The 27,639-nt window shown below is 37.7% G+C and overlaps 1 protein-coding gene across 1 annotated transcript in view; it reads right to left on the minus strand.

Annotated features, from left to right (window-relative positions):
* Window positions 1-27,639, minus strand: part of WASL (WASP like actin nucleation promoting factor) — a 53,393-nt gene that overhangs the window by 19,141 nt on the left and 6,613 nt on the right. Inside the window, exons 2-5 of the mRNA XM_071423770.1 lie at window positions 8,397-8,531; window positions 7,049-7,135; window positions 6,427-6,523; window positions 1,510-1,533 (exon numbers count right to left, since the gene is read on the minus strand). Coding sequence (XP_071279871.1) covers window positions 1,510-1,533; window positions 6,427-6,523; window positions 7,049-7,135; window positions 8,397-8,531 — 343 coding nt within the window. The remainder of the gene's footprint in view (window positions 1-1,509; window positions 1,534-6,426; window positions 6,524-7,048; window positions 7,136-8,396; window positions 8,532-27,639) is intronic.

Here is a 27,639-nt window from a genome sequence, read left to right on the forward strand (position 1 = left end):
TATAAACCCTATGTCTTCCACAGAACACTCAGGATAAATTCAGCATAGGGATAATGACTGCAAGTTTAGTATGAAAGAATTTTTCTCAGAAAAATATTGTTCCCAAGGTCTTACAGCATGAGTTACGGAGAGTATTTTAAGCACAAAAATTTTTGCAGGCTTAGTTTTCTTAAATCTTATTCTATTCAAGGATAGCAAACTAGACCAATAAATTGTTTGTGTTATAACAGAGACAAAGGCCAATTTTTGTTTTGTGGGAGGTGTTACTACATGATCACTGCTGCTGTAATTCCCATCTGCTCCGCAGACACTGCTATCAGGGATGTGCTGTTTAGGTAACCAGAGCACTTAAAAGCTTTTGAAAGCTCAGAAAAGCTGGCAAGACCATCACACTTTGTATTACTGTGAGTGTTTCAAAACTTAACAGCCCAGTCAAAATTTAATCTATACTATAAATGCCTGACCTAAACTGATGATTGCCTGAATTTCCTCAAAACTTAAAGTTTGTGAAAAAAAAGGAAAAACAATTTTTTGAGAAGTATTGCATATGAGGGAAGTTTTATCTGGGTATGTAAAATGAATCATTAGTTCCCATAATTCAGGCTTAGTTATGAATTACCTGTTTTGGTGACCTACAGAGAACTGCTTGAATGACTTGGTCAGAACAAATTTTAAGGCGACCACCTCAAACCATAAGCAGATTTCAGAAGATCAGTTGACTCTACCCTTGCTCAAGCAGCAAACTCACAAATACATGCTATGACCTGTATGATCTGGCTCACCAACAGAAATACGACAGGAGAAATCCCTTTTTAACTTCAGTGTGAATTCAGAAATCAAAAGCACCAAACTTGATATTCATTGATGCACCTTTTTCATGATTTTAGAGTGGATGGTAAAAAAGTTCTGTATCAAACTGATACATAGTTTGACTCCTTCCATCAAGTTAATAAGAGGATCTCCTGAGGAACCTGTATCTTCATGCTAGTGAGACACATTCCTGAGAGGCAAGGAGATTCAAATAATTCTTCATTCAAAAGGAGTTTAATATTGATGAACATATGACATAAACCCAAAAGACTATGTTACATGGTTAGCCAGATATACTGAAATTGAAATATTATATTCTATTAAATCCATCATTATTATACCTGCCATTAAGACAAATGGACTAACTTTGTACTGTGATCCTATACATGCAAATTCTGAAGATCAAACAGCAAGTGCATGCTACAAGGTTTTCTCAGTTTAAGCTGAAGGGTCCTCTCTCCTACTTGCAACAAAACATGCTTCTCCAGAAACATTCTTTACAAATGCCAGCTAAGCCACAAAGTTTTCAAGCCACAACAAATACCAAAGAACATAAACAAAAAGAATACTGTAACCTCCAGTTTACTGCTTTTGTCACTACATGACTATCCTGAACAAATCTGAAACAATGCTATACATAAACAGTAAATGACAGCAGAAGGAAAAAATAAAATGCAGTGATTCATGCAAAAAGCTTACCATTTGGCGGGTCTCGTCTTTTTTCTGTTGAAAAAGAAAAAGAGCCATTTAAACATAGGTATCACAGGAAAAATTAATTCTAAAGTTTAGTGTCTAGTGAAGCTTTCAATGACCTTGACCTCAAACTTAGGAATCTATTAAAATCCTTCAAGACTACTTATGCAGTTGAAAAGTAGTATTGCAGAACAAAAACCCCAATCTTAGATAACAAGCACTGATTTAAGGTGTACAAACTGAGCAGGAGCATATAAGGCAATAGCTACTGACTAGGTTTCAGGCATTTCAACTGTGAAGTAGAGTGAAATATTAAAAAATAATCTGTTTTAAATACAACCTATCAAAGCAAGATTTTTGAAGCATTATGCTTTCTGATGTCCACTGAATGAAACTGCTCTTTCATTTTTATCTGAAAGGTAATTAGCAATTTTATAGAGTATTGTTCCCTTACAGAACCTAAAATTCAAATCATTTTTGCTTTATGCCTAAAAAATAGTACACATGGGGGTAAGACACTTCACCTACGTTATCCAACAGACAACTGAACAATATGGAAAGAACTAGAATCTTCTTGATACTAATATGATATTCTATTCACAGCACCAGTGTTTCACAGACTATGAAGAATCTGGCTTAATGATTTCAAATGTAAAGTTTTTACACCTCAATATTCTCAGCCTATATTAAGTTCCCCTTCAAAGGAGATTTCCCTCACTTACTATTAATTACTATCCACCCCCAGTATATATTTACATACAGTACATCTATACACAAACTCTTAAGAAATTTGGATTTAGCAGCACCCAGAAAGGCAAGCAGTTTATCAACTCACTATGTAAGGATCACAACTCTGTAAGGATTTGGAGTATCTCTAGTCTAACAGGGGCTCCCAAGAGTTGTATAGTTAAGAATTTGTAACAGGCATTTCACTTTCCAGCAAGTCCAAGAAAAACTTAACTTCTTGTATTTTTCCAGACTCACAAACATAAGAAGGGAGAGGGTGCCTCCACAGATGGTGCTGACCTTGTCCTAGGAATACTTATAACCCCAAAAATATACAATCCTAAGTATGCAAGGCGAGTCAGCCTCATGACAGTCTGCTGATCTTCAGGTAGGAATAAAGCAATCTGTCAAGATCAAACCTTCATGGGAAAGTGATCAAAATCCATTGAGAGTTAACTTTTGATGAAGAAGCCTTCCAAAGACAGTTGATTTTTAGGTCACAGCAGGTTAGTTTCAGGCATAGAGGTGGAGTACCTCTGCAAGGGTGCCTCAGCATAAGCTATCAGGTCTGAGGTGAAAAAAAGAAAAAAGGCTCTTTGACTAAGTACCATGCTCTCTCTTCCTACAAGATTCAGTTTAAAAAACCACACCTTGTACTGTCCCCTAGAAAGAAATTTTTTAAAAAATAAAAATCCACCTCCAACTTAACCTTTGGACCATAATTAGAGTTCTAGGCAGCAACTTAGAGACAGCAAAGGAGAGTGCAGGACTGGTTGCAAATCTGTCCTGGGATGGGAAGATGCAAAAGCAGGAAGCATTCATAGGAAGTGTTAGGTGGCCTTGAGTCAAATCATGGGAATCCTTTACAATTTTCATTATAATAAATAGTTCAAGAGAAAAAATAGTGGGAAACGACCCAAAACATTATATACGCTTCCTGTAATTTTTACTGGCTAGATTAATTTGTGGCCCAAAGAGACTAGCTCTGTTTTTCTGTGGTTACCACTGCTGACAAGAAAGTATGAACTTTTGTTCCTGAAGCACAGATGACCTGATGAGAGTGGCAGATTTTCCGGTTTTTGAAGATGAACATGCCTACCGATCTAAAACAGATGAATATCAGGAGCTGCCTATGTACAAAAAACACGGCTCCCTTCAATGAGCATTCCTGGAAATGAGAATAATCTCTGCCAAGACTTGAATCCAATGAAAGCTGAGCAGGTTAGAGATGCCCTTGTCACCCAGGCAGCAAAAACAAGAGCTGTGACCAAAGATGAAAGAAAAAAAAGCAAATAAAAAAAAATCCTCTCCATATGAAGTATCTACCTTGAAACTTATGAAGTCCATTATGAAGGTACTCAGGAACTAAAAGCTTGTGAAGGAAAAAAGCACTTTCATGGAAGGTTAACAGCTCCCACCCATGAGCTACAAGCAGTACACAAAATTAGTCAAGAAGCCTCCTATTTCAGAAAGAACTACGTGCAGTTAAGAACAAGTGTCTGTTTCTCTTTTAGGGATAAGTGCTCAGCATGTGGAGAAGGCACTTGTGTTAGTACACACATGAACATTTTCGAGGCAAGATAATAAAAATAAAAACTAATGGTATCTATGTGCAATACCTGAAGTGAGAGTGCACTACAGTGACAAGCACTGAGAAGAGACACACTGTGTTCAGCTGTTTACTGGGGGAACTATTTGGGATTGGTTTAAGAAGTAAATGGAGAGATTATTTAAGTAAATCTACTGACAAATTAATGAATTATAGCAATTTCTTTCTAATCTAAGGTAAAGAATTTAATTGACTAAAAAAAAACCAAACCCAAAAACAAAAACCCAAAGCGCCCAAAATGAAAAGGCCAACCCAAACCAGAGTTTAGTTAGAATTTTTGATCTGTTGTCTAAATCTTTATAATAGTGCAGGGTTTTATCTTTCTCTACCTTTGTCCCTCATTCTTGATATTTTTTGTCCTTCACTCTACTTGATATTTTGTACATTTTAAGCTTTTGTACATTCTCTGTTTGGAGCCAAACTTTCACCTCTCTGGAACTCCAGATGCACTTACTCAGGGGTTGTCTGTATACTGGAGTGCATTTCATGCTGAGTGAGGAAGAGCAGAACCCTGTTGTGTCTTCTCTTAGCTGTCAGACACTATTTTGTGTACTAACCTCAGCACCAAGCCATAGCATTGTGAGCCAGAACTGCTGTTACTGCTACCTTTCAACAACATAAGTTTTCCATAAGGCTCCTGGAGAAGTCTAGCAAGCCCTGAATGGTATAACAGGCAGCTAAATGATCCCATTGAGTACTTGGTTGAGTTTAAAGCATCTCAAGTGACATTGCTATGAAATGAAACATAGTTTGGAAGGCAGGAAAGTAAAAATCCCATTAAAACAGAAAAGCATCAAAACTATCAGACTATTACCTCTGTGACTGAGAAATTAAGTTGTATTAATATTATAGATGATATACAACTCTGGTATCATTTGTGTATATATATGTATACATCTATATGTAAATTAATATGTGTTTCATATAAGCATTTGTAAATAAATAAACACATAAACACCAACAGCAAATCAGCTTTGATTTGAGCAGTGCAAAGCCTGTTATTTTCAAAGCACAATTAAATAGTCACAAGGACAAATACAGAACTCCATCTGGTGGCTTGACTAAGGAATCTTGTAACTATTTTAAATTCTTGGTTTGCAGCTCTTAACAAGGAAAAATCTGAAGTGTTTTGTTTTGAAGGTTATTTTTTGGTTTTCATTTCATTTCCTTTTTTAAATAAAAGCTGTCTTGAAGTTGCAAGTGTTTGGGGAGGTGGAGTTGTTTGTTAAAACAATATACAAAGTAACATGAGCTTTAGCATACAAACAAAGGTATTAGTTCAGAGACTAAACAAGAAAAACTTAATCTGGTCCTGTGGAAAAAAATCACTATGTGGAAGAAAAACTCTGTGAACGGAAGGTTTGACTGAACCACTATTTTCAAACAAAGTTTGCTACAGCCACTAATGCAAATATACTTCTTCCCATGTCATGTCTGTGCATTGTAGCATTGCATTTCAGATGTAACAGAGTAAAATTTCAGGAACAGTAGATGCAAAATTACTTTTGCAATGTGAGTATGAGAAACTTTATAATTGCCAGTTCTTAATGATCCCCCTTCTTCTCATGAAACCTTATGAACTTATTCTGAGCTGAGGGAATCTTAAAGAAGTCATTTAAGCTCCTGGAACAAGTGGTCTTCTCCTGAGTCACCATGCCTTGGTGAAATCCATGTGAATACATATAGATCGTTCACATTTGCAAGAGCACTTGCAAGGGCAGCTCTCCAGGATGAAGGCCTCCTCCTTCTACAGAAGCCTCCACTGCATTGCTAGTGTGACTCCAGAATGGATTACAAAAACGCATCCTGTCCACCCTACATCTTACAGCAGCCCTGAGCACATCTAATTGTTCCAAGCCTGTATTTTGTGTCACTTTATGCTTCACGGACATATGGCTGTCAAGACAGGAAAGCTGGTTATGGGCTCCCTGGAAAATGACCAAGACAAGATCTGTAGGGAGCCTGAGCTGCCTTTAAAGCACTAACCACATTCCCAAGGTATCCTGCAGCTGGCAAAAAGCCTGCTGTGCTTCATTGGCTGTCCTGTGCTCCTAAGGATAGTATAGGCACATTATGTCTTCTGTTCTTGGCCTGAGCCAAGATCACTAGTTCTGAATAAAAGATATTTCTCTATTAACTGCTGGATCAATGCCAAAAATTCATGAACTACTGAACATACCAGATGGTAAAATTTTTGTTACAACCCACTTGGGCTGAATTTAACAAATCAGTTATAAACAGCCCAGGGCTAAAAGAGGGTTTATTCAAATATGAAAATAACTTAGAGAAAGATTTCTAGTTTTCCTGATGTCAGCTTACAATTTTTGTTTCCCCCAATCTGTGTTTTAAAATCACAACCTTGGGGTCTCAGCTTACACTTATAGAACAGAACACCAAGGTGAGTTGTTTCAGAAAAGTACTAACTTTTGCACATTAGAGAAAGAAGAACAGTTTAATAGCATAATTACTTCAAAATATAAATATGGCTGTAGTGCCTCCAGTGGCTTTCAAATATAGCAGTAGCTTCCTGCCTCCCCCCCCAAAATAACATAAACAAGCCTGAATTTAAGATTAATTTGAATATTTACCAGATTTTCTCTGCCGTCGTCCAAGTAAATCTGTTACTGTTTTGCGGAATAGTTTAGCTTCTTCTTCATTAGCAAAATTAAGACCAACTTGACATGTCTGAAAAACATTAATATTTCCCCCCCCATGACTAAGAAAATGTTTTAAAGGCTTTCTTAAATATTGTCTTACACCCTTCTAGAGGTCTGACAAGAAAAAAATCACCGCAAATTAGGAACCAAGTCTTAGTGCAACATTATATCTTAGGAACATCTGTCTACTAATCAAGTTTCTAAAGATCACGAATAGATCTTTAGATCTAATATCTAATAGATATAAGCAAAATCTTGTAGCTTCAAATCAAAGAGGGGAAGGAAAATTTGTGCTTTAAGAATATATGATATGTCATAAATATAATCTGCAAGTCAAAATGCAATTTCATTAAAGAAATTTGAAAATAAAGAACCACATTTTAGGCTTCTGTACTATATATTACATTTTCTAGTTGAGATATCACAAAAGTTTCTTTAATAAATAAGCTTTTACAAAGAATTCATAGAATTAATAATTTCAGTTATACTAAAAGAAAATACTGTTCAAACTGAAGGCATTTTAAAATAGGTATTCAAAGACATTGAGACTCACATCTCCAGCAAAGGTATGAAAATATCCTCTAGGACTATTATATACAAAGTTATTGTACAGCTCCTGCTCCCACAATAATTTCCCATCCTGAAAAGAAGAAAACAAATAAAAAAGACTATAAAACTTCAGATGAAATTGCAGTGTTTAATTTCTTTTACAATAGAACCTATTAAGAATTGGACACAACATAGCATTAAACATCTGCCTTGCTATTATATTAACCCAATGGATAAGCTCATTCAAAATCAAAGTACACCAGGGCTTGTGGAAGGGCTGTGAAGGCCTATTCCATTGGGTCACTGTGTTCTGTTCAAATTCCATGTGCTTCCAAAAACTTCTTTCAAGTTCTATAATCCTGCAACAGTGATACTGAAAGCAGTAATAGTGACCAGTTACAAGAATACAGTGACAAAACAACAACTGCAATAAAGGAGACTTCCAGTCTCCTCTTCTTATCTCAGGCTTGACTTGAAAATAGTTAACTAAAGAGAACAAAAATCTCACCTTTTTAAAAAGTCCCACGTATTTAAATGACATTATAGCTCTGCACCCAAGGAAGAGGTTTCTGGCAGAGTCTTAACAATCAAGTGACCAAATCAAAGTCAAATGCAAGTGCCAACTGGCAATACTTAACAAATCTGAGAGACTTCGAGCACTGAATGCTGACAGATAAGGAGCTGTTTCCTGGCTGCAGAGATAATGGGAAGCTTTCCAAAGTCTCAGCACAGTCAGTAGGACTTAGGTTTCTCAGTACCATTTTTGTTACAAAAACACATCTTGGACACTTTGTCTCTCAGTTCCCACTCTCTTGATCAGAATATTATAATAGGACAAAGATCTTCAGTATGAGTCTATTTTTTGTGGAGGGGGAATGAAAGAAAAAGCCACCCACCCCTCCCCCAGAAAGTCAGAACACACAACTTGTTTATCCTGCAGTTTTCACATGCACCACACTGACCAAAAACATTGTTTCCATCCATACATAAGACAGCATCTATTTCTTTAAACCATCCAAAGTAATGACACCCACTAGACTTTTGACAGCTATCCATATCAGTGACACTATACTAATTTCCACTAATCAGATCTGTAGAGGACAGCTTCTGAGAGCTGTAAGAATAGTTAATATTTATTTCATCCATTAAAGATGATATATATGAAATTGTTTAAATTTAGAGTACCTGAAAAAGTTATAATTAGCTATTGATAACAACTCCAACTGCACAGCTTAAAGCACAACCACTTGAGAATTTCTGAGTGCATAGCTACAACCTAACTCATTGAATTCAAAAATGGAGAATGAATACAATCAAATTTAAAGATTCTGAAAATGAAAAAGAATGCTTACCTTAATGTCAAATATTCTGATAAAATACGACCTCTGTGGATTGTCCTTTACAAGGCAAGCTACACCACAGCACTTCTTTGACCACACGGCATTGCGATCTGCTGCGTATATCTGAACGACTGCTGAAGACATTGTCTAAAAAGAAAAGGTAGCTATTACTTTTAATGAAAAAAAAAATCATAAATTCTATAACTGATCCTTTCCCAAAGCATCTCTTAGATTTGTTCCTTGCTCTAGGCAGCAACTTTGCTGATTTCCCAGGTACTTAACACCATAAGGTTCAAATGACCCCAAATCACTCCTGTACTTTAGATTTTCACTTCTATACAAGATTTAGACACCTTAGGAACCCAAATGAACTTAGCATTCTTTTTCATGAAAAATAGCAAAGACATTTTGCCTCTAGGAAGCAGATCAGTAACTATGGTGGTCACACAAAGTAGCCCTACTGTGCAAGGAAATGTCTGTTTAATACTTCAAACTGAATACATACACAATACTCAAGATGAAACTGTACATTGCACAGTTCCTGGACACACTCCTGGCTACTGGAATGCAACTGGAAGACATTGCTTAATTGTTTAAGTGGTCTCTGGCACAATTTTAACCTATGCCAACTAGCAAACTCCAAAAATTCCTGGGCACAGTTTGAGAATTCACATGAGCTAGGCTCATTCCCAGCTGGCAACCAGGAACTGTCTGGTTTTCAAACTGAGAGATTCTAATAAGAGATGAAGAGTATTCCAAACTAGATTGCTTGAGTCACTAGAATATTCTTGAGCATATTTTCTAATATATATGTGTTTTACCTTAAGAGTCCCATAAGGAAAGGAAAATGGAAGCCCTCAGAATATTTAAGAGCCAAGTCATAGGGACATAAAGCTTAAATGATCTGTAATAGGCCAAACCAGAGGCTATCTAGCCTAGGATCTATGCTCCAGCAGCACCAGCTGCCAAAAGAAGGTAAGAATACAAGAATATACCATTACAACTATGGAAGCATGTCCCCAGGAACTGCCAGGCTGGAGCTCAAAGCTCCCCAGGCCAGCAGCACATACTGCATTGTTCCTTTGTGAATTTGTCTATTCGCTCTTCAGACCCACAAGAAATTCTGAGCATGATAACACTGCATAGGATTGTGTTTCACAGTTTTCTTACGTGTTGTGTGAATAATTAGCTCCTTTTATCTAGACTTTTGCCACCTGCTAGTTTCAGTTATCGTCCCTACTTGCTCTTCCACTAAGAGATGGTGTTGATGGCTTCACAGTTGTTCCTTTATGCTGCACATCCTTTTATAGATATTTGCCACACTTCTTTGGCCTCTACACTCTCTTTAGCAAGCAACACTAGTTGCAACACAAGAAAAAAAAAATTATATTACACATTACCCTTGTCACTTTTACATGGATATTAACTAGTCCTACTATGTCCTTCTTTGCACAGAGATGAGACTTGTGCTGTATGAATCCAGTTTGTTAGCCCTTTGAACATAGGGTCACAATAATAGTTTTCAGCTTTGGTCTCTACTTATTTCACTATCAGTCAAAAAACTGCATTTCCTTTATCACTATGAAATATTAAGCAGATGTTATTTTAGATCTGTTTAGTTTCAAGACCTTTCTGGATGACTTATACCTAATCTGAGTAATGGGCTCTCCATTAGGTTTTCCCCACCTGCTCCACAAGGATTACTCTGCCTTCATCAACACTGACTACTTGCCAAAACAGCAGACATCTAGAATGCAGGCATGCCTTCTTGCATTATAAGATTATCTACTAAATGTCATTGTCACCATGGTCATACTTTTCATATGGCTTAAAACTCCAAAAGAATACCCTAAGTTTCATTGGATTTTTTTTTCATCAAAAACCCTTCAGTTTTGTTAAAATAGAGTCAACCTAATATAGTCAGAGTGACGGCTACACCTTTGGGAAGCTGTATTACCCTTGCCCAAGCACTGTGATGTTAACTTTCACAAACCAAGATATATTTGTGATTCTTTTTGCAGCCACCTTGTCAGAAGTTGTCAGACTGACTAATAATCTTGCTGGTAACCTACAGAAGAAGTTAAAGCAGGTTTGTCTGATGAAAAGAGTGCTTTGTAGTCACTTCCTCAAATGCTCTACAACTAAGTGTGGAGTAAAACTTCTCTCCCTATAATCTGCAGAGTAATACGAGTAATTTAACCATAACTGCACTTGTCAGATAAGTAAAAAGGGACCTAAAGAATTACCCATGCTACCACAACAAAACAGTTATATCTGCAACTTAATGTCATCTAAGACATGCCATTTTCTCCTCTACATTGCAAACAGGCAATGACCTGATTTTGGACACAGCCAGGCAGATTTTATTCAAAATCTTTGCTTCTCTAACAGCCTCTCCCACTCATTTCTCCAATACTGTCTACTTAAATTGATAACCTCATAGACACAAGACAGCACACTGGAGCAAAATGGAGCATTCTACAGTTCACATTTAAGCACAGCAACTATCTCTCCCCCCCTGCAAGAAACCTTCTCACTACTCCAAGAGAAGTCCAGTTCCACTAACCTCTACCCAACAGGACTGCTCACAGAGGTGGTCTTGGTAGGAATTATACAACTTAAATTCGAGGCACAGGAGACAGTGACTTATGTCAAGACATGGCTCCTATACATTGCTGATTATCACATCTAACAGCAAAAGCACCAACTGGAGTATCTGGGTAAACCAGTAACTGTTGTAACTTGACAAGTGCTTATAAAAGCATGAACCAACGCCTAGCACATGAGTACAAAGAAGAATATTACACAGAGTGTGTCCTCATTCTGCATAATCATAATATATTTAATATATACTTGGTTACCCTGTGAGTAGAGCTTGATTTAGAAGATAGAAAACAATTTCACTGGATCTAAAGTAGGTTTTGTTTTGAGGTCTACCAAGTTTAGAGCTCAATTGCATTTTAACTTGCTCATTAGCTTTGTACAAATTCCTAATGTTGACAATTGCAATGAGACTTTTGCATATTAAAATATAAAGCTACAAATTCTGCTGTCATATCACTCAGGTTTTTTTATTAAAAGGGTGATAAAGGAAAAAAATAAAAAGTATATTTTGGGGGCCAGAGGGAGGAGGACAAAATCCAACTCCTTTTACTTCATCCCCTGTTCATTTTCATTATGTACAGCAGTGGTGCCAAGCCTTCTGCTATTCAGCTTCTGGAACAAAGATGGTTAAAGTAATGATCCACATGATTTGGAAATTTACAGACTCATGGCAAAATTTAAAACTTGAGAAAATAAAACTGCATCTACTGCTATTCAATATAAATCCTAGCCACATAAATTCAATTTTAAAAGTTCAAATTTAATTGCATAATTACAGCATCTGAGAACATTTACACAAATATCATATTTGAATATTCTACTGCATTTACTGAGTATTTACTGTCTATTTTGAAGATCATTAATGTAGTTAATTGTTTCAGTTTCTCACAGCATTCTTGAAGAGAGTCTTGCATTTAAAAGTACAGGTTCTTTTATACATAAGTATTTCTTCAGAGTAGGTCAGACCACTGATTCAACATAATGATTATATTTTTTTCTGACACGTAGTAGGTTACTTTGTTACTACTGTATTTTCAGGAGGAGGATTTTCAAGTTGTCACTACTGCTTCTTTTAAGAGCTTTGGTGAAGCTCTTGTCCTTTTTATACAGCTATATATCTAGAAAAGGTGCATAGGGGAAAGAAATAAGGTAGTCCACCAGAAACTGCTGGGCTGTGGAGGTGAAAACCAACCTGGCTCAGCTCCCTCTATTTTTTCCACAGTCAACCTCCAGCTGGAGGACATACCATTGATTCCAGGAACCTGTCACACCCTTCAAGCTGATGAGCTATGAAGCAGCAAGTCTGTGCTGTCAGCCGTACGCTGGCTGCCTCACTGGAAGAGCTGGTCCTACCCTCGGACCCATACTGCAGGATATGTGGTATCAACAAAAGGCTCGTGAAAACACCTTCTGCCTGCAAAACATAGCCACAGCCAGTCACCACACATCTGCAGAATGTGATCACAGCAGCCACTGACAGTTCCGACTGGGCAGCAGAGATGCGTACTTTGATCAGCTTCTGGTGTGAACATTTGCTGCAGTGGCCTGTCATGTTAATGACTTGCTGTAACTCAAGTGTTTCTCAAAAAACAGTGAAGCAAGCCAACCCAGACGGTGGCACAGCTCATTACAAAAAAGAATTATTACAATGCATGGCTTATGGCTGACAGACATTAAAACACAGTGGGCCAAAAGTCACAACAAAGAGTGGCAGCAAGATTAAAGCTTCAAGATATTCAGCCACCTCAGTATACAGTAGAACAGAAAGCAAGACCCATTTGAATGTTTTTCCCCAGTGTTTACATACAGCTGACAACAGGTTGTGGTGCAAAGATCAAAGGCTCACAAAATGACTTTGGTTGGATGTGACCTCTGTAAGTATTCCAGGCCAAGCTCCTGCTCACAAAAAGGGTAATTAAAAGCCTAGAGTTTATTTATTCAGTGTTCTGTCCAGTTAAGTTTAAGGGCTACAAAATCACCACTGTACTTAATAATTCCCATTTTGGTGCTTGTACAAATGCATCTAGGTTTCATGCATTTCTCTAATGGTTCAGTATTGTTATGTATTACATGTTGACAGTACTACTGAAAACACACTAGCACTAACTTTCAACCTTTTCCTAATTTTATGAGTGATGGATTTTTTTCCCCATAAAGGGGCAGAACTATACATACACACAAGTTGATCACACGACAGGCTTGCTTTTGTCAAGTTATCCTTCCCAGCCCCTGAAAACGTCTTACAAATAAAACCAGGAAAAAAAGATTAAAAAAAAAAAAAAAGAAAATACTTTGTTCTGTAATGCAAGGATGCAAGTAGTAGCAGATGCTTTCAAGCAGAGTAACCTCTTGAAAAAACCAATGCCTATACAATGGCTGTAGCTTCTTCACCAAGTCAGTCTGAGGACTTTCAGCTCAATTAGCTAATTTTACATTTCTGTGGGAAAAAGCAAGCTATGGTGAATAGTTGTGTGCAATCCAAACCCTGTAAGAATAGAAATCAGTATATCTCTTCTCTTTTCCATAAAGCAGGTATCTGGAAATGTTGTCCTAATCAATACTAGAGCTGGTGAGAAGACACCTATGGCTGGTATTTTTAAGACATGCTATGGTGGAAAGCCAACATGTTGCAGCCTGACCAGGTGATGCTGGCTGGGTGCTCCTGGGTGACGCATTTCTTCTTTGATACAAGACCAGGAAGACAGCCTGCAGTTTGCTCCTAGGGTAGCTGTTCCAGAATGTAGAGCTTTTGCTATTCTCTGATGCCACAACAGCTGTAATAGTTTTCCTCAGAGAGCAGGGCTCAGGAACACAGGCATGCTATCAAGTACCATTTCACTGCAGAAATGCTTAGTGAGGCCTAACTTTAATCTTGACCACAAGAACAGCAGGAAGCTTCAGTACCAAAGCAATCTCTAATAGCCTGGCATTAGCTGAGTCAGGAAAGGACATAAAGAAACAATACCATTAAGACTTGTGAATGAGAACAACAAGAAGCAGAAGTGAGACCAGGTTCTATAGAAAATTGACCTTCATTCACAGAAAATGAGGCAATTAGATAGAATTCAGTGGCTGACATTTTTTTTCTCCAGATGACAAATATTCTGAAGGAAAAAAACAACCAGAATATAGCACTGACTAATCAAGCAGAGACAGCTCTTGAAATCTTAGGTGCTCTTCTAAAATAAGCTTAGGTTTTAGCAATTACACTTTTAAATGTTGGTACTTAAAATTAATTCATGTAATTCAATGCAAATGCAATTGTAATTAGACAGTGATAATAATTCCCTGTTGTTTTGCAATTGCCTTATCTTCAGTGTCATAAATACATGGAGATTCCAAAAATATTTCTGTAGTGCTCAATACAGCTATACATTTTATCTCATCACTCAATACAGAAACATAAAACCTGCTGAAGGGACAAGGCACCAGAACTTCCACCCCTTTCTCAAGGGAAGATTTCAGTGCCCTACACAAGCAAGCTCTACTTGCTCTTTCTGGCAGTTTAATTTTCCTTCTGCACAGTGGTCCTGTTTCAGGAAAAAAAAAATGTAGCTTTTTTTTCTTGGCATTGAGGAGTCTCCTGTCATGCAGGAACAGTCTGTTATGTTCCCTTCCTGCTAGGAAGGGCTGATAACCCACTTCTAGGGGGAACGTTCCCTCCACCATGCACTCCTACAGAAAGCATGCACTGCAACCTCTCCCAACAGCATTTTAAACAGATTGACTAAGCCTGCCACTATTGAAATGACCCCTAAGTAATTAAGCCACATAAAAAACATGCAAGTACGCTTCCCTAACAATTGCAACATTTCAAGTAGCAGAGGCATTTGCTAGAGTAGACAAAAAGACTTCCTAGCATTTTCACAAAACTTAGAAGAGTTTAATTAGGTTCAGAATCTTGCAATATTTATAAGCCCTGAAGAGTAGGTAAGCCAAACTTCTTAAGCATGGGTGTCTAGTATGATGGTAGAGGTGCAATTCAGGCCTAACAGTGAGAAATATGAACACAAATTAACATCACCACTAAACTTTGAAAAGCTCAGGAAGTATTTACAAGTGTCAACTTGTAATTGCTTTTCAGTTACAGATGGGAAAGGATTGAGATGGGAAGAAATTGGAGAGAGAAAGGACTGGTGATGCTGAAGGCACACTACTCTTGCTTACTGCTGATACCTTTATTTGAAGGACTGCAAGGATTAGGGCCCCAGACAATGGAATAAGTACAATAGATGCATCTGTCTTTTTAGGCTTTTCCCCTCTAAAAACAGTGTATCAGGCAGTGTATGGTTACTGCATCCTGTACAAGAAGTGTGATGATACTGTCTTGATAGCATGCACACACACATTCGTGCTAAAAATATTCTTCTAAGACTCCACAATATTTTTACTACAAAATTAGGTTTTTGTCAGTCAGATTTTGCAACTCTAACTGGTGTATAATTTGTTTTCACACCAGGTTGCCTCTAGAATCTTCACAACTGAGTCCAAATGTGACAGCATTCCTCCACTAGGGATTTGACTACTACTCTATTTTTAATTTGGACAAACTGTGATTACTTCAATTTTTAAAGCTATTACAACTTCTGAAGATATATTAGGCAAATTATTAAGAATCTCATCCTTAAAGACAATTGTGTATTGCAAAAAAGCAAGCTTCAGATGTTACCAACATGATTTTAAACTAGTTTCCCATAGAAAGAAGAGATACAGAACTTCAGAAGTTTGCTGACAGACTTCAGTAAGTTAGGCAGCTAGAAACAATCTTCTAATTTTTATGCCCTTTACAGGATATTGTTTTCCAAAGACCATCTGACTGCTCCGAAGACAGGAACACTAAAGCAAGACTTCACATTATTTGACAGAACTGACAAAAGAAAGCCTTTTGTAAATATCCACTCACATAAGTAAAACTTTACTTTGTGCAAATCAAGAAATTACTCACTTGAAAACACTGAGGCCTCACCAGTTCTACTGCTTGTGAAATTATTTGCTACAATTACCAAGTGTTCAATTTTAAGCTTAAAGCTTGCTTTTCATTTAATTAATTTCCCATGATTACCCACTGATTTAAAAATGCCGTGTATATCGACATCAAGAAAATAGTAATTTTTTCCAAAAAGTTAGGCTGTTAGAAATAGAGCTACTGTGTAAGAGATGCTGCTTTTTCTTATTTGAAGGCAGAAGGAAGTCAGAAATTTTTTCAGAAATAACAAAGCCACTTCAGGTATTTCCTATCGCTTCTGAAACATGAGAAGACAACTCCACATATTGCATAGTGTTATGTAGAAACATTTAAGGAATTAAGAGACCAAAAATTCCACACTTAAGAACAGAATCCCTGTCTTGCCTGTGCCCTGATAACCAGACAAGTCAGCTGCAATATCCTCACTGAAGATATTTTATTGAAGTGAAGAAAGTACCAGTGATCATTAAGTGATGTTAGAACAAAATGGGATGAAACAAGGGACTGCTGTTTGACAAATCTAAGCCATAAAAGTGCTTGTCTGAACTTAGTGTGCTGTTGTCCAGTAAAGAGATCCTTCACTCCTAATCCTCAGTCAGCCAGTTACACATTACAGCTCACATTTTAATGAGTGTCTTCAGATAAAAATTCATTTGCCTTTCCAGTACCTCCCACAACCCCACAGTTCAGTTAGAGCTGGCCAACTCCTTTTCAAAACATTGCTCAGTGGTGGATCACAAAAAACCAACAATTAAGGTGTGGGCAAACAGCACAGCATATAAAGCCTAATCAAACAGCACGTGATTAAGAGAGACATTCTTTTACCAGACACAGCATGAAGATATTTTTAAATCCTACAACCTCGATTCAGGACAGCACATGGAAGACTTCAGCCTTCCTGAGATGTGACATAACCATAACCACAAGCATGCTGCAGATTATAATATTCCAAGCTATCTCATCTAGCAGATCATTTACCAGCTGACATACACAACCTGGGGTTTCCACTGATGAGCAAACTGAACACTGTCACTTCCTGTTTACCTGCACAGCATCACTCACTGAGCTGCACCTCGCTGCTTAATGCTGCTGAAACCTTGGCTGGCCACACAACAGCGCACACAGCAAAACAGTTACCCGTGTTCTGGAGCTGAAGTTGTTCAGACAGATATAGATAATATGCTGCATACAGGCTTTCCATAAATTTGTCACTGTCTACTGCCATGGAACAGAAATTCTCGCTAAAGATGACATTTTGTCTTGCAGTTCCACTGCCTCTCCAGCCTCCCAAGAAATGCTCAGATTCATAGCATGTAAGACTGTTCTTGCCAAAGCTTGGGGAATTTTCAGATGAAATGCTGAAGTTTACCTTTCAATTTTGATCCATTTTAAATTTATTAAGACTCCCAAGACTAGGATGAACCTTATATAACCATGTAAGAGATTGTACAGATACACAGATTAACCAGTTCTCAAAACTATGTTTCACGGTCATATACAGAAATTGCAGATTCAAATAAAGAATCAAAAGTTTCATGCAATGCACAGGATAAAATTTGAGTTCTCCTCTGTTTTGTCCTGTTCCACTGCCCATCCAGCTATAAGAAAACCCAGCCTCTTGCCCTCAACATTCCCATCTCTTCTACAGCAACTCACTGCCTTCATGCACTAAGGTCCTCTTCCTTCAGCCATTCCATTTTCTGCACAGTAACATTTTTGTAGATGCTAAATACTAGCTGCATATTAAATGTAGATTCTTATAAAAAAATCCTCATACCCACTTTGAAGATATGAGAGTGCTTTGAGAAAAAAAACATCAGAATTCAGGCCCATTTTTTTAAAGTTAGATCCCGCCAGTTCCTTATCAATCCACTCAGTGATATAGGTATCATGAAGTTTACAATTAAAAATCTGCAGAACAACAGTAAATTGAGTAAGGAAAGGATGTAAAGCATAAACCTCAGGAATTCATGAATTATCCCAGCTCTGGAACACTCATTAATGAGCCCTTGAAAATGCTATTCAGCATCCACTTGGTACTCCCAGGCCCAGATTTAAAAAACTCATTAAAAAAAATTAGTATTTTCTTTGCAGACATGATATTTAGGTGAACTTCACTTATGATCTCTACACTTGAAGACAGAAAAAAACATAGAATTTTGACTTTTGATACTTAGGGAAGATTGAAATAAAACAGCTTCATTTGTTTAAAAAGAACTCTTTTATAAGAGCACATTAATTACATGCCAACATAAAACAAAGAACTCCCTTCAAAATATTAGGAAATATGAGAAAAGGCTATTAAAAGTAAAACCTCTTTGAATAATAGCCAGCAACTGGTCTCGCAATTGAGTATACAACTTGTGTCCTGTCCTGGAAAGCACACTCAATCCACTTACATAAAGGTACTTAGAGATGCAACCCCCCTCACACTTTCACCATGCCACAATTCAACATGTATTAATTCCTCCTTGAGCAGTTCACATATAAACAGAATAGTTATGGCAATTCAAGTCAGATACAAGAAAACATAACTACATGTAAGATTTTTTTAAAAAAATATATACCAGCAACTGACTTTGCTATGAATAGTTATTCCCAGTGACAAGTCTTAAAAAGTTGCTATACTATGGCAGGAAATAAAGGCATGAAGATGTGTTAGTTCTATGATCCCTTGCCATATTCAAAGTTTACTGCAGGATAAAACATTAGACACTGCTGAATGCCCAGGAGATTGCTGGTTTTCATTTTGTTCTAGCAATAAGAATTTGCATGCTAATGTTTGTTTGTCCCCTATGCCTCAGTTTCCTCATGTGTAACATGTAAGGGAGACACTGACCTGCATCACTGTAAAGTGCTTTGAGAAATACTGATGAAGAAGTATTATGCTGTCACAGACAAATTATTTTTGGAGGGTGTGGGATATGTGTCAATAGCTCCTAATTGCTGCTAATAGCAAAGGTTAAGACAGGTTAATTTCCTCATATGTTTTAGGTAAGGAAATGAAGATATTCTTTCACTATGGGGGGGATGCCCCTTGAGTCTAGTGACATTTATTACAGCTAACAGTTTCAATTATCACTGCCCAAAGGGGCTCCTTCTTTACAGATACCAGCACTACTTTTACCAACATGCTGTGGAGGAAAAAAGCCACTTAAACTCACCTGTCAGTAAACAAACTTTAGTTTGGAAGCAGTGTCACAGAACGGTGGCCTTAGATGCCCGAATGTACATAGATCTCAGGCTTACAATTTAAATCCCCTATTTCTATTCTAGACCAACCATGGCTGCAAATTCTTAGTAACAAAATTACTAATGCTTTTGTAAGACATCATCATACTTATTTTACACAGTACATTTAACTTGTGATTCTTAAGATGGAAGACTAAAGAGCACAATGAATATGACTCAAAACTTCCCATGCACCTGGAATGTCTCAGTCCTCTATTCCATGAAAACCCCTGAGCAATAATAATCCGTGCAGTCTCAGTATGTAGGCATTAAAAAAAAAATATAAAGCAACACACCAAAAAACAAGCAGTTTTGAAAACTAGGCACTCTAGCCTAGTTCTGAAACAGCCCTTCAATAAGGGCAATCTCACCATCCTCATATATCTAGGTTCATTTACAAAGAATTCAGGCTGCATAGAAAAATGCTAGGGCGAGTTTACTTTAGCTTTTGGCATTGCTACTTGGTCCCCTAAAGTCCCCTAGGAGCTGAAAACTCCACTGTAATATGGCCTTTGCAGGTAAAGATTTATGTTTATACTCTCAGGTCGGGTATTACAAACCTTCAATTTCTACTACTAAAGAAAAGCCCCCACCAAAAAATAATTTGTATTTTTGTTACATTCTCTCTTGACTGTCTAAATGAGTAGTACAAAGGTAATTTAGTGTGGTTTATTGAAGGGAAAAAACCCTTAAGGAAATAATTGCTGAGTTTGCAATATTCAATCTCCAGAGTGAAAAAAGAAATACAACTGAGCTCTGCCAAATTGGGACTTAATAAAAAGTTCAGATTAAGAATTATTTTGAAATTCGGATATTAACAATGGAGTTGACAATTTCCTTTCTGAACTTACTACCCTCTATCTGAAAATAAATGCAGAGGGCTGCTGAATGGGAAAGCTCCGTCCCTGAAGCCAAAATTCTTCTGTAACTCCTTATGGTGCCAGAATATTTCTTATAATGAAGCTGCCTGCCTTACTGAACACACCAAGAAAAGCAAAAACTGTAAAGAATCTACTATTTAAAGTTAATGAAAAAGTGTTTATTTATACAAGTAAAATGTTGTAGAAAGAGGGCAGCAGGATGTTATTTTTCTACTGCACTTAACACTTCAGTGTCCATATCCAGTCACCAGTTTCCAGTTTAAGAATAAAATTAAAATATCATGCAATACTTATTTTTTCTTTCAGTGCAGAGCTGGTAGTACAAGTTCACATAGCAAAGGGAAGGAACAGATACAGTGATACTGTTCTCAATCTTAATTCTTAACGTCTGGATAATGAGAACAAAATCACCCTCATCGTAATTTGAAGATAGCTAGCTCCCCTTAACTGCTGTGTTCCTGTGTGTAGCTTGTGAGCATTGTTCAACAGCAGTAACACATATACTATATGAAAAGTTACTGTACCCACCTGAATTTACAAGTAAAATAAAAATTATTTCACTCTACTGACACCAGTACTAGTAGTACTAGACTCATGTGAGAAACAAAGCTTACAATAAAGAAAATCAATATTTATTAGACCAATATAAGATTTTAGAATCCACAAAGTCACACAAATATAATTAACATGGACACGGTAAAGATATTTTAACAACTCTTAGGACAGAAAACATTTGTTTCAAAGAACAGCTAAAAGAATCATCTGGTCTGAAACTGACCTCTAAGCTTTTTGGTGAGTATTTTCTGAATTAATATCGAGCCAAAATATAAACTTCAATTAAAAAGATGTTAAGATAGCTTTGCTTGTGATCACAGTGAAGCTGTAACACTGGTAACTACCAATCTGTATTGCACTGCAATACAGATCAATCAGTATTATTATCCTAATCAAGCATCAGATTTGAAGCAATACATGCTTCAGTTTCTGAACTACTTTTCTGCAAGTCTCCAAGTCTGTTCTGGAGCTGAAAGAGGCTCACATGCTCAATGTTACTGGTTCCTGCTGCTTGGGAGAACTGGCAACTGCTTTCTTGTCAGGTCAAGTGTTTGTCACTATTTGAAAACCTCCACTTATGCAATAAATTACAGTGCTTTTATGACAGCATAAAATCAGTATGTAAATTGTTACACCACACTAACATAAAAATGTACATAATAAATCTTATGCTAGTTACCATCATTGAACAGATAAAAGTTACTGTGACATAATGATTATTTTTTCAGGTGTGTAACACTTTTGGAAACAAGATATTCTTTGTAAGGGCAATGATGCACCTTAAATCCCAATGGGTGAAAGAAGGTACCCCTTGTCAAAGCAGACTTTGGATTTCCAGTTTTTGTGTGGATATTCCCTCCCTTTATGATCAACTACTTCAGCTGCTCTGAGCACCTGAACAGCCTCAATCTGTTAATATAGAAACAGAAAACTCTAGATGTTGAGCATATGAAAGATAATATCACTCCCATGAATATACAGTTTAGACAAAAAACAAGCTGGTTACCTCATTAAGATAGAATTCAAGAAAAATTACACCCTCCTCAAGAGACTTTACATGAATATAGAAATAGGATACCTCTCCCAGTCTCCTGCAATAAATTATTACAGGTGTGGGACCTACATAATAGCAACACATTGCTAGAAATTCAGTATGGTTGATATGTATCAGATTTAAGTCTGTATAACTGGGTCCTCAAAAGACCTAGGAGATACATTGCCAGAAGCTTTAAGACTGTGGTACAAGCACTCCTATAGGAAGATGGTGATGGAGAGTGCCAGTAACACAGCTGGATCTTGAGAAAGCCTTGCAGAGGGATGAGGGGTTTGGGGTAAATAAAAAAGAAAATCTTGATTTTCTGATAGTCTCGTATCCATTCCTGGGCACACAGAGCAGATTTACAGAATAAATTGAAAGCTACTCAGCTTCACCAATGAAGTACCCCATTGAACATCTGTTACTCAAAAGTGCATCCTTCAGAATGCCACTGCCATCCACCAGGTGCAATATTATACACAGCTTGAGAGCTTTTTACTAGATTATGTGAACTAACATCTCTAAATCTGCCAATCCCTACATAAAACCTTCAGTTCTGCAAGAAATGCAACAGTCCTCTACAGAATTCCAGACTCCAAGAAGTAACATGTCAGTCAGCTCATTCCAGGACTAGGTTACTCTCACAAACCAGTCACCATGCTGCACTTAAAGTGCCCAGAGCACCTGAATTAAAAAACAGCCTTGATAATGCATGGCAGACATCTGTATTCAAGGCTGATTTGTTTATCTGAAGTAAGCCAACTACGTAACAACACCCTTTGCTAATTCAGACTTGCATCATAGTGATATTTTTTCTGTATGTGGTGTCCTTGGAGAAGTTATTTTCAGTCAAATGGATATTGGTACTGCATCATCTCATTGCTAAAACAATTACTGCAGCCAGAATAGACACACAAGCCACCATCCTGAAATAAAGCCTAAAACCACTCAGCTGCTCTGAACCAAATAGTACCTGTTGTAGGAGAAAACTGCTTGCACAGCACCAAGCCTCATCAGGGGACTGGTTCCTGCCAGTCCTGACTTATAAAAGTGATACTGGGAAAAAATATGGCCTGAAGGGAAAGAGAGAATAACCAGACACTCAAGGGGAAAAAACGGTAAAATAAAAACTTGAGAGAAGTGCTTACAGAACTGAGGCATACAAACACTATCTAGCAGATCTTGTGGACATAGAAGACAGAACAAACTGAAGTTTCCTGAACTCACACCTTTATACACCAGACAGAACCAACTACTAAGGTGAGATATCAGCACAGACAGAATATGTGATGATCAAACTATCACTAATTACAGTACTTGACACCCTAGAATGGTCTCTGGAGCTCAATCAGGAAACAAATTACTGCATCTGCGCTGATGGGAAACTGTCATGACACTCCAAAATGCAGTTAAGATTTAAAGAGAACTAAGCACATCCCTAGAGGCACCGAAGATGCACAGAACTTTTCTTAAATTACTTACAAACTACTCATCAGAAAAGAACCCTTCAGACAGGATACATTTTCTTAGGCCATTATTCTGCAAACAAGGAGTGAAGTAAAAGAAATGCAGCATCCTTTAAGGTCATCCGTGCTGTACCTCATGCACTCTGTAGAAACAAAGCTACAAGTCAGCTACATCTCTTTACCAGAAGGCAAAATCTTTTTTTCCCTCCTGGAATCAGAGATCAGAAACCTTATGAGCTTGCAGTCACAGTATCAGTATCAAATAGACTTGGTAATTTATCCACTGCAGCAGGTGACTACGTGCACAGGCACACTTTCATCTGCTGTAAACTTCTAGGCACCTACATTTTCTCCAGTTTCCAAAAGCAATTTCTAGGAGCAGAAAGACATTACTGAATTTTGCTGCTGGCAGGAAAAACAGGTTTGACTTGAACTTAATGTCAAAATAGACAGTTACGTGCACAGCAGCAGAGTTGACACTTATTCTGTGATCTACATGCTACTGACAATGCAAGAAGAGATAGTTCACATCTCCCCATCCCCAGAACTGCTTCTGTCTCCTCGCAGATTTCCCTGGTTGTGCAAATATGAGTTACTAAGATCTGGGCCACTTTCTGGATATGATGGGAAATGGTGAAAAATGCATATATACATAGAGGAACAAACTCTCTTCCCAACACAACACAAATTGGGTGGTGATGGCCCTACCCTATTTGATGTACCAGGAGCTGTTAATACGACCCCAATCTCAAAACCACACTCATACTAATTTGAGAAACTACTAGGCTACCACTCAAAACTGTGCCAGAAGTGTGCCAACAAATTGAACAGCATGGATGGCCATGGAACAGTGCCTGAGTTCATGCTACTGCCCCACTTCGGTTTGTTAGCACAGCTGGCTGACACACCACAGTGAGAAAAAAGACAAGATGCATCCTTCTGCCACCAAGCTTAAATGCTATCAGCAACATAAAGGTATGGTCCAGACAGGTATGGGCAGTGTGAGAGATGGACTCCTTGGTAACACATGTGAAGCCTGGACCAGAAGCATGAACACTTTTTCGATAAATAAATTTCCATAAACAATATGAAAAGAGGACAGAGAAACAAACAGGATTTTTTCTGTCATTTACAGGCAGATAAGACCAGAGGTGTTCAAAGAGACTGTTAAGCAAAAGCCTCAATGACAAACTGAAGCATTCAAAGTAAGACTTTCTAAATGACATAAAAAGATGACATTAAAACCATGACATGGAGTGAGATCTACATATCCCAGCAAAACACGTAGCACCAAATCCATCTCCATGCATCCTATCAAATCAAACTGTCACACAACTATAGGTATGTTGCATCTAGATGTTTGAATTAAGGAAAGGAAGGTCATGACCTGAGCAGAGGCAACAGCTGTTATTATCAGTCTCTCAGGTACAGAAATACTGGCACCTGAATATGATATGGACAAATCTCTTAAAGACAAAACTATTTTCTAAAATAAAGAAATGGTGCATTGAATCACTGAGTTCTAGACACCACGTGCAACCACCACTTTCTGTCACAATCACACTTTAGATTTAAAGCTATACAAGGTTTTAAAGTTCCAGCTACACAAACTGAGCCCTGTGCCACCAGTACCGTGTAACACAAAGAGGCCAACATTGTTTAAGAAAGGTCAAAATTACAACACTATTGTATGGCTAAAAGATACTGGTTCACATAACATTAACACAAAATTAAGACCAAACCCTTAATATCAGGTTGATAAAAATATAAATGCTAATAAATGCATATCCAGTTATAAAATGAATTCCATACCTGAGACACTCTTAACTAAAACCTAAAACAAATAAAGAAAAAAACAGCCCTGCATTTGTTAGAAACTACTTCTTCCTTCTCTGCAAATGCAAGGGGAAGCTTTTGCCTGTGGTATTCCACAGAGTGCACACCACTACAGGATGTTCATAGTTTTCTTCCTCTTTTTAGTTAACCACAAGAATCAAGCACAGTTTTAGAGAGAGGAGCTTATTTGGATGCCTCTGTGTATATTTAGTGTCATAAGCCAAGTGATGTTTCTGTTTGCTTTGGCTGACTGAGGGGGAGTAAAGGGAAAAAATGTCTACTTAGAAAGAATGACCACATCTTAGCTGTGCTCACAGAGAGCTGTCACATGGTTAGAGGAGCAGGAAATAACTTACATACAGTTCAGTCGAAGCAGGACTAAGCAATTCTGTGGTTTCAAATCTGAGCTTGTAGAGTTGATGAAGCTGTATCTTCCAGTATACAGTTTCTTAATAGAGCAGCTTACAAACTGGAGAGTCCAGTCCTGCCTGGAGAAGCAGCAGTGAAGGGTGGAGCAGTGCAAGAAACCTGAGGAATACCATACTCCTGTTTCTGTGTACCCTTCTCATATCCACCAGAAGTTCTCTTCCCTATAACAACATTAACAATGTCTTTGGCCAGTGAAGACAAATACAGGTGAGAAATGAGTAATGGCCAGGTCTCAGGCTCCAGAGCACTCCATGTCTGCAGCAGCAAAAGCTGCCTAGCATAGACATTGCCTCCTCTCCTCATGACTTTGCTTATGCAGTGCTCTGCTGAGCTACAACACAAACGCCATATCTGTCCCAGCACGGCGTATGGGTAGGGCTACACATCTGATGTGACAAATCAGATCCTTCCTTGCTCATCCTTAAGAGCAAAGGAGCTGAGGAGGGGGAATAAGGGAGTGGAGGGGAGAACGGTGAGGAAGAGAGTCAGTCCTACCTGGAGACCTTTGTGCAGATTATGGATGCAGGAGCTGAAGGGAAAAAGGGAAATTCTGGAAGCACTTGAGGTGCAAGAAGAAAACAGGAAAGGAGGAAACCCTGTTACTGGGACAGGGCAGAAAACTTACTAAAAACATAAAAAGCACGTGTGTTAAGAGTACAAGGAGAACATGATGAAAGCAGACATGAGATTTGGAGGGAAGAGGTCGCTATGCAGGACTTCAAGGTACATCAGCAGGATGCGCCTTACAAAAGAAATAGTGGTTATATTGATTCCTAAAATAGAAAATTCTTTTAAAGTCAATAAATTACTGCTTCTGTTACAAAATGTACTAGGGAGGATGTAAAATAATCGGTCACTTTTCTTTATCCCCAACACAGAAAAATATTAACATATTAATATTAATTTCTTATCCACAAATCACACACATGTAAATTAGCTGCCACCTCAAGAGGGGAGAAAACATTTAAAATTTACTGCCAATTTCCCACTTCCAAATATTATTGCTCTTCAGCCTAGACAGCAAGACAAGCACTAGGGCTCATTACTTAATCTCAGCAAGTGCTGGCTAACTTTTGGGACAGCCATTACCATCAGTAATACTTGAGTAAATGCATTTCTTAAAAGTATCTGCAATCGTAAAGGCAAGAGTTACCTTTGCATAATTGAGAGTTCAAATAATGAAAAACAGTTTTCAAAGTTGTTCACAACAGCAGAAGTCACACTTTCTTTTGCTAGGTTGGTGTTTCTCAAATTGCAGGCATGGTACCTTCACATACAAAATATGCTTATATGGGAGCATAACTGTGCTTATTAAATACACCCCCCTTATGCTGCATAGTGGCTAATGAACAAGGGGAGATAAAGGCAAAATAACACATTTGCATTGAAGGTAAAGGAAATGAATGCAGGAAATTCTGAATTACAAGATGTCCTGCAGGGGAAAATGATGTGTGAAACTGTCTTACAGAAATGGAAACACAACCTTAGTGTGATCTTTCAGCTTTAAACTAGATACACTGGAGGACTGAAAAATGTATTAACACTGTTTCTTAAAAAACCTAAAAAGAAAATGCTGCGTTAAGAGTGAGGATTTTAAGGACAGCTAAATAAACAGTAGAGGGAAAAACAGCCTCACCAAGGTGGGGATGCATGTATGAAAGCAAGTGCCTAAAGTGAGAAGCAATCTGCAAATGTGTCGTGGAGCTCTGCAGCCAGCAACAGTTTTCTTGCCAGCAATGATAATCTCCACAGAACATTATGTCTACAGGAATTGAGTAATTCATTTAATGAACTTATTCCAGAATCATATATTCTTAACACAGACATTCTAATTTGAGATACCTAAAGTGTCATTTACTGTACAAAGAGGTGTCAGCAAAACTGTCTACCTTTAACTCAGAAGTGTCTGAGAAAACACTACTAAATTTTAAGAATTAAGCAAGTGAATGGCTTTCTAAGAAAGTGTCCCAATGATTGTTTGAACTGCATCTTTTCTTTTTCTATTTGGACCTTTGAGAACACCGCTCCTGTGATGATCACAGTACACTTCAGGATCTTCAAATTTAACTACAATTGACCTGAAGGTCACACCTATTGTTCCCATTTTATTGGATATCCAGGCACCAACAACATGTCTGGAAGCCACAAAAGATGGTGTGGCAGTGCACCCAAGCAAATATGGAGAAACTAAACTATCTTGTACAGCATCTGAGTCATGTCCCAGGTAGAGCGGGCTGTTTAAAACCACCCA

The sequence above is a fragment of the Agelaius tricolor genome, unplaced genomic scaffold (genome assembly GCF_023055355.1).
Source record: "Agelaius tricolor isolate 1412-34295 unplaced genomic scaffold, bAgeTri1.0.p SCAF_3, whole genome shotgun sequence".
NCBI classification, from domain to species: domain Eukaryota; kingdom Metazoa; phylum Chordata; class Aves; order Passeriformes; family Icteridae; genus Agelaius; species Agelaius tricolor.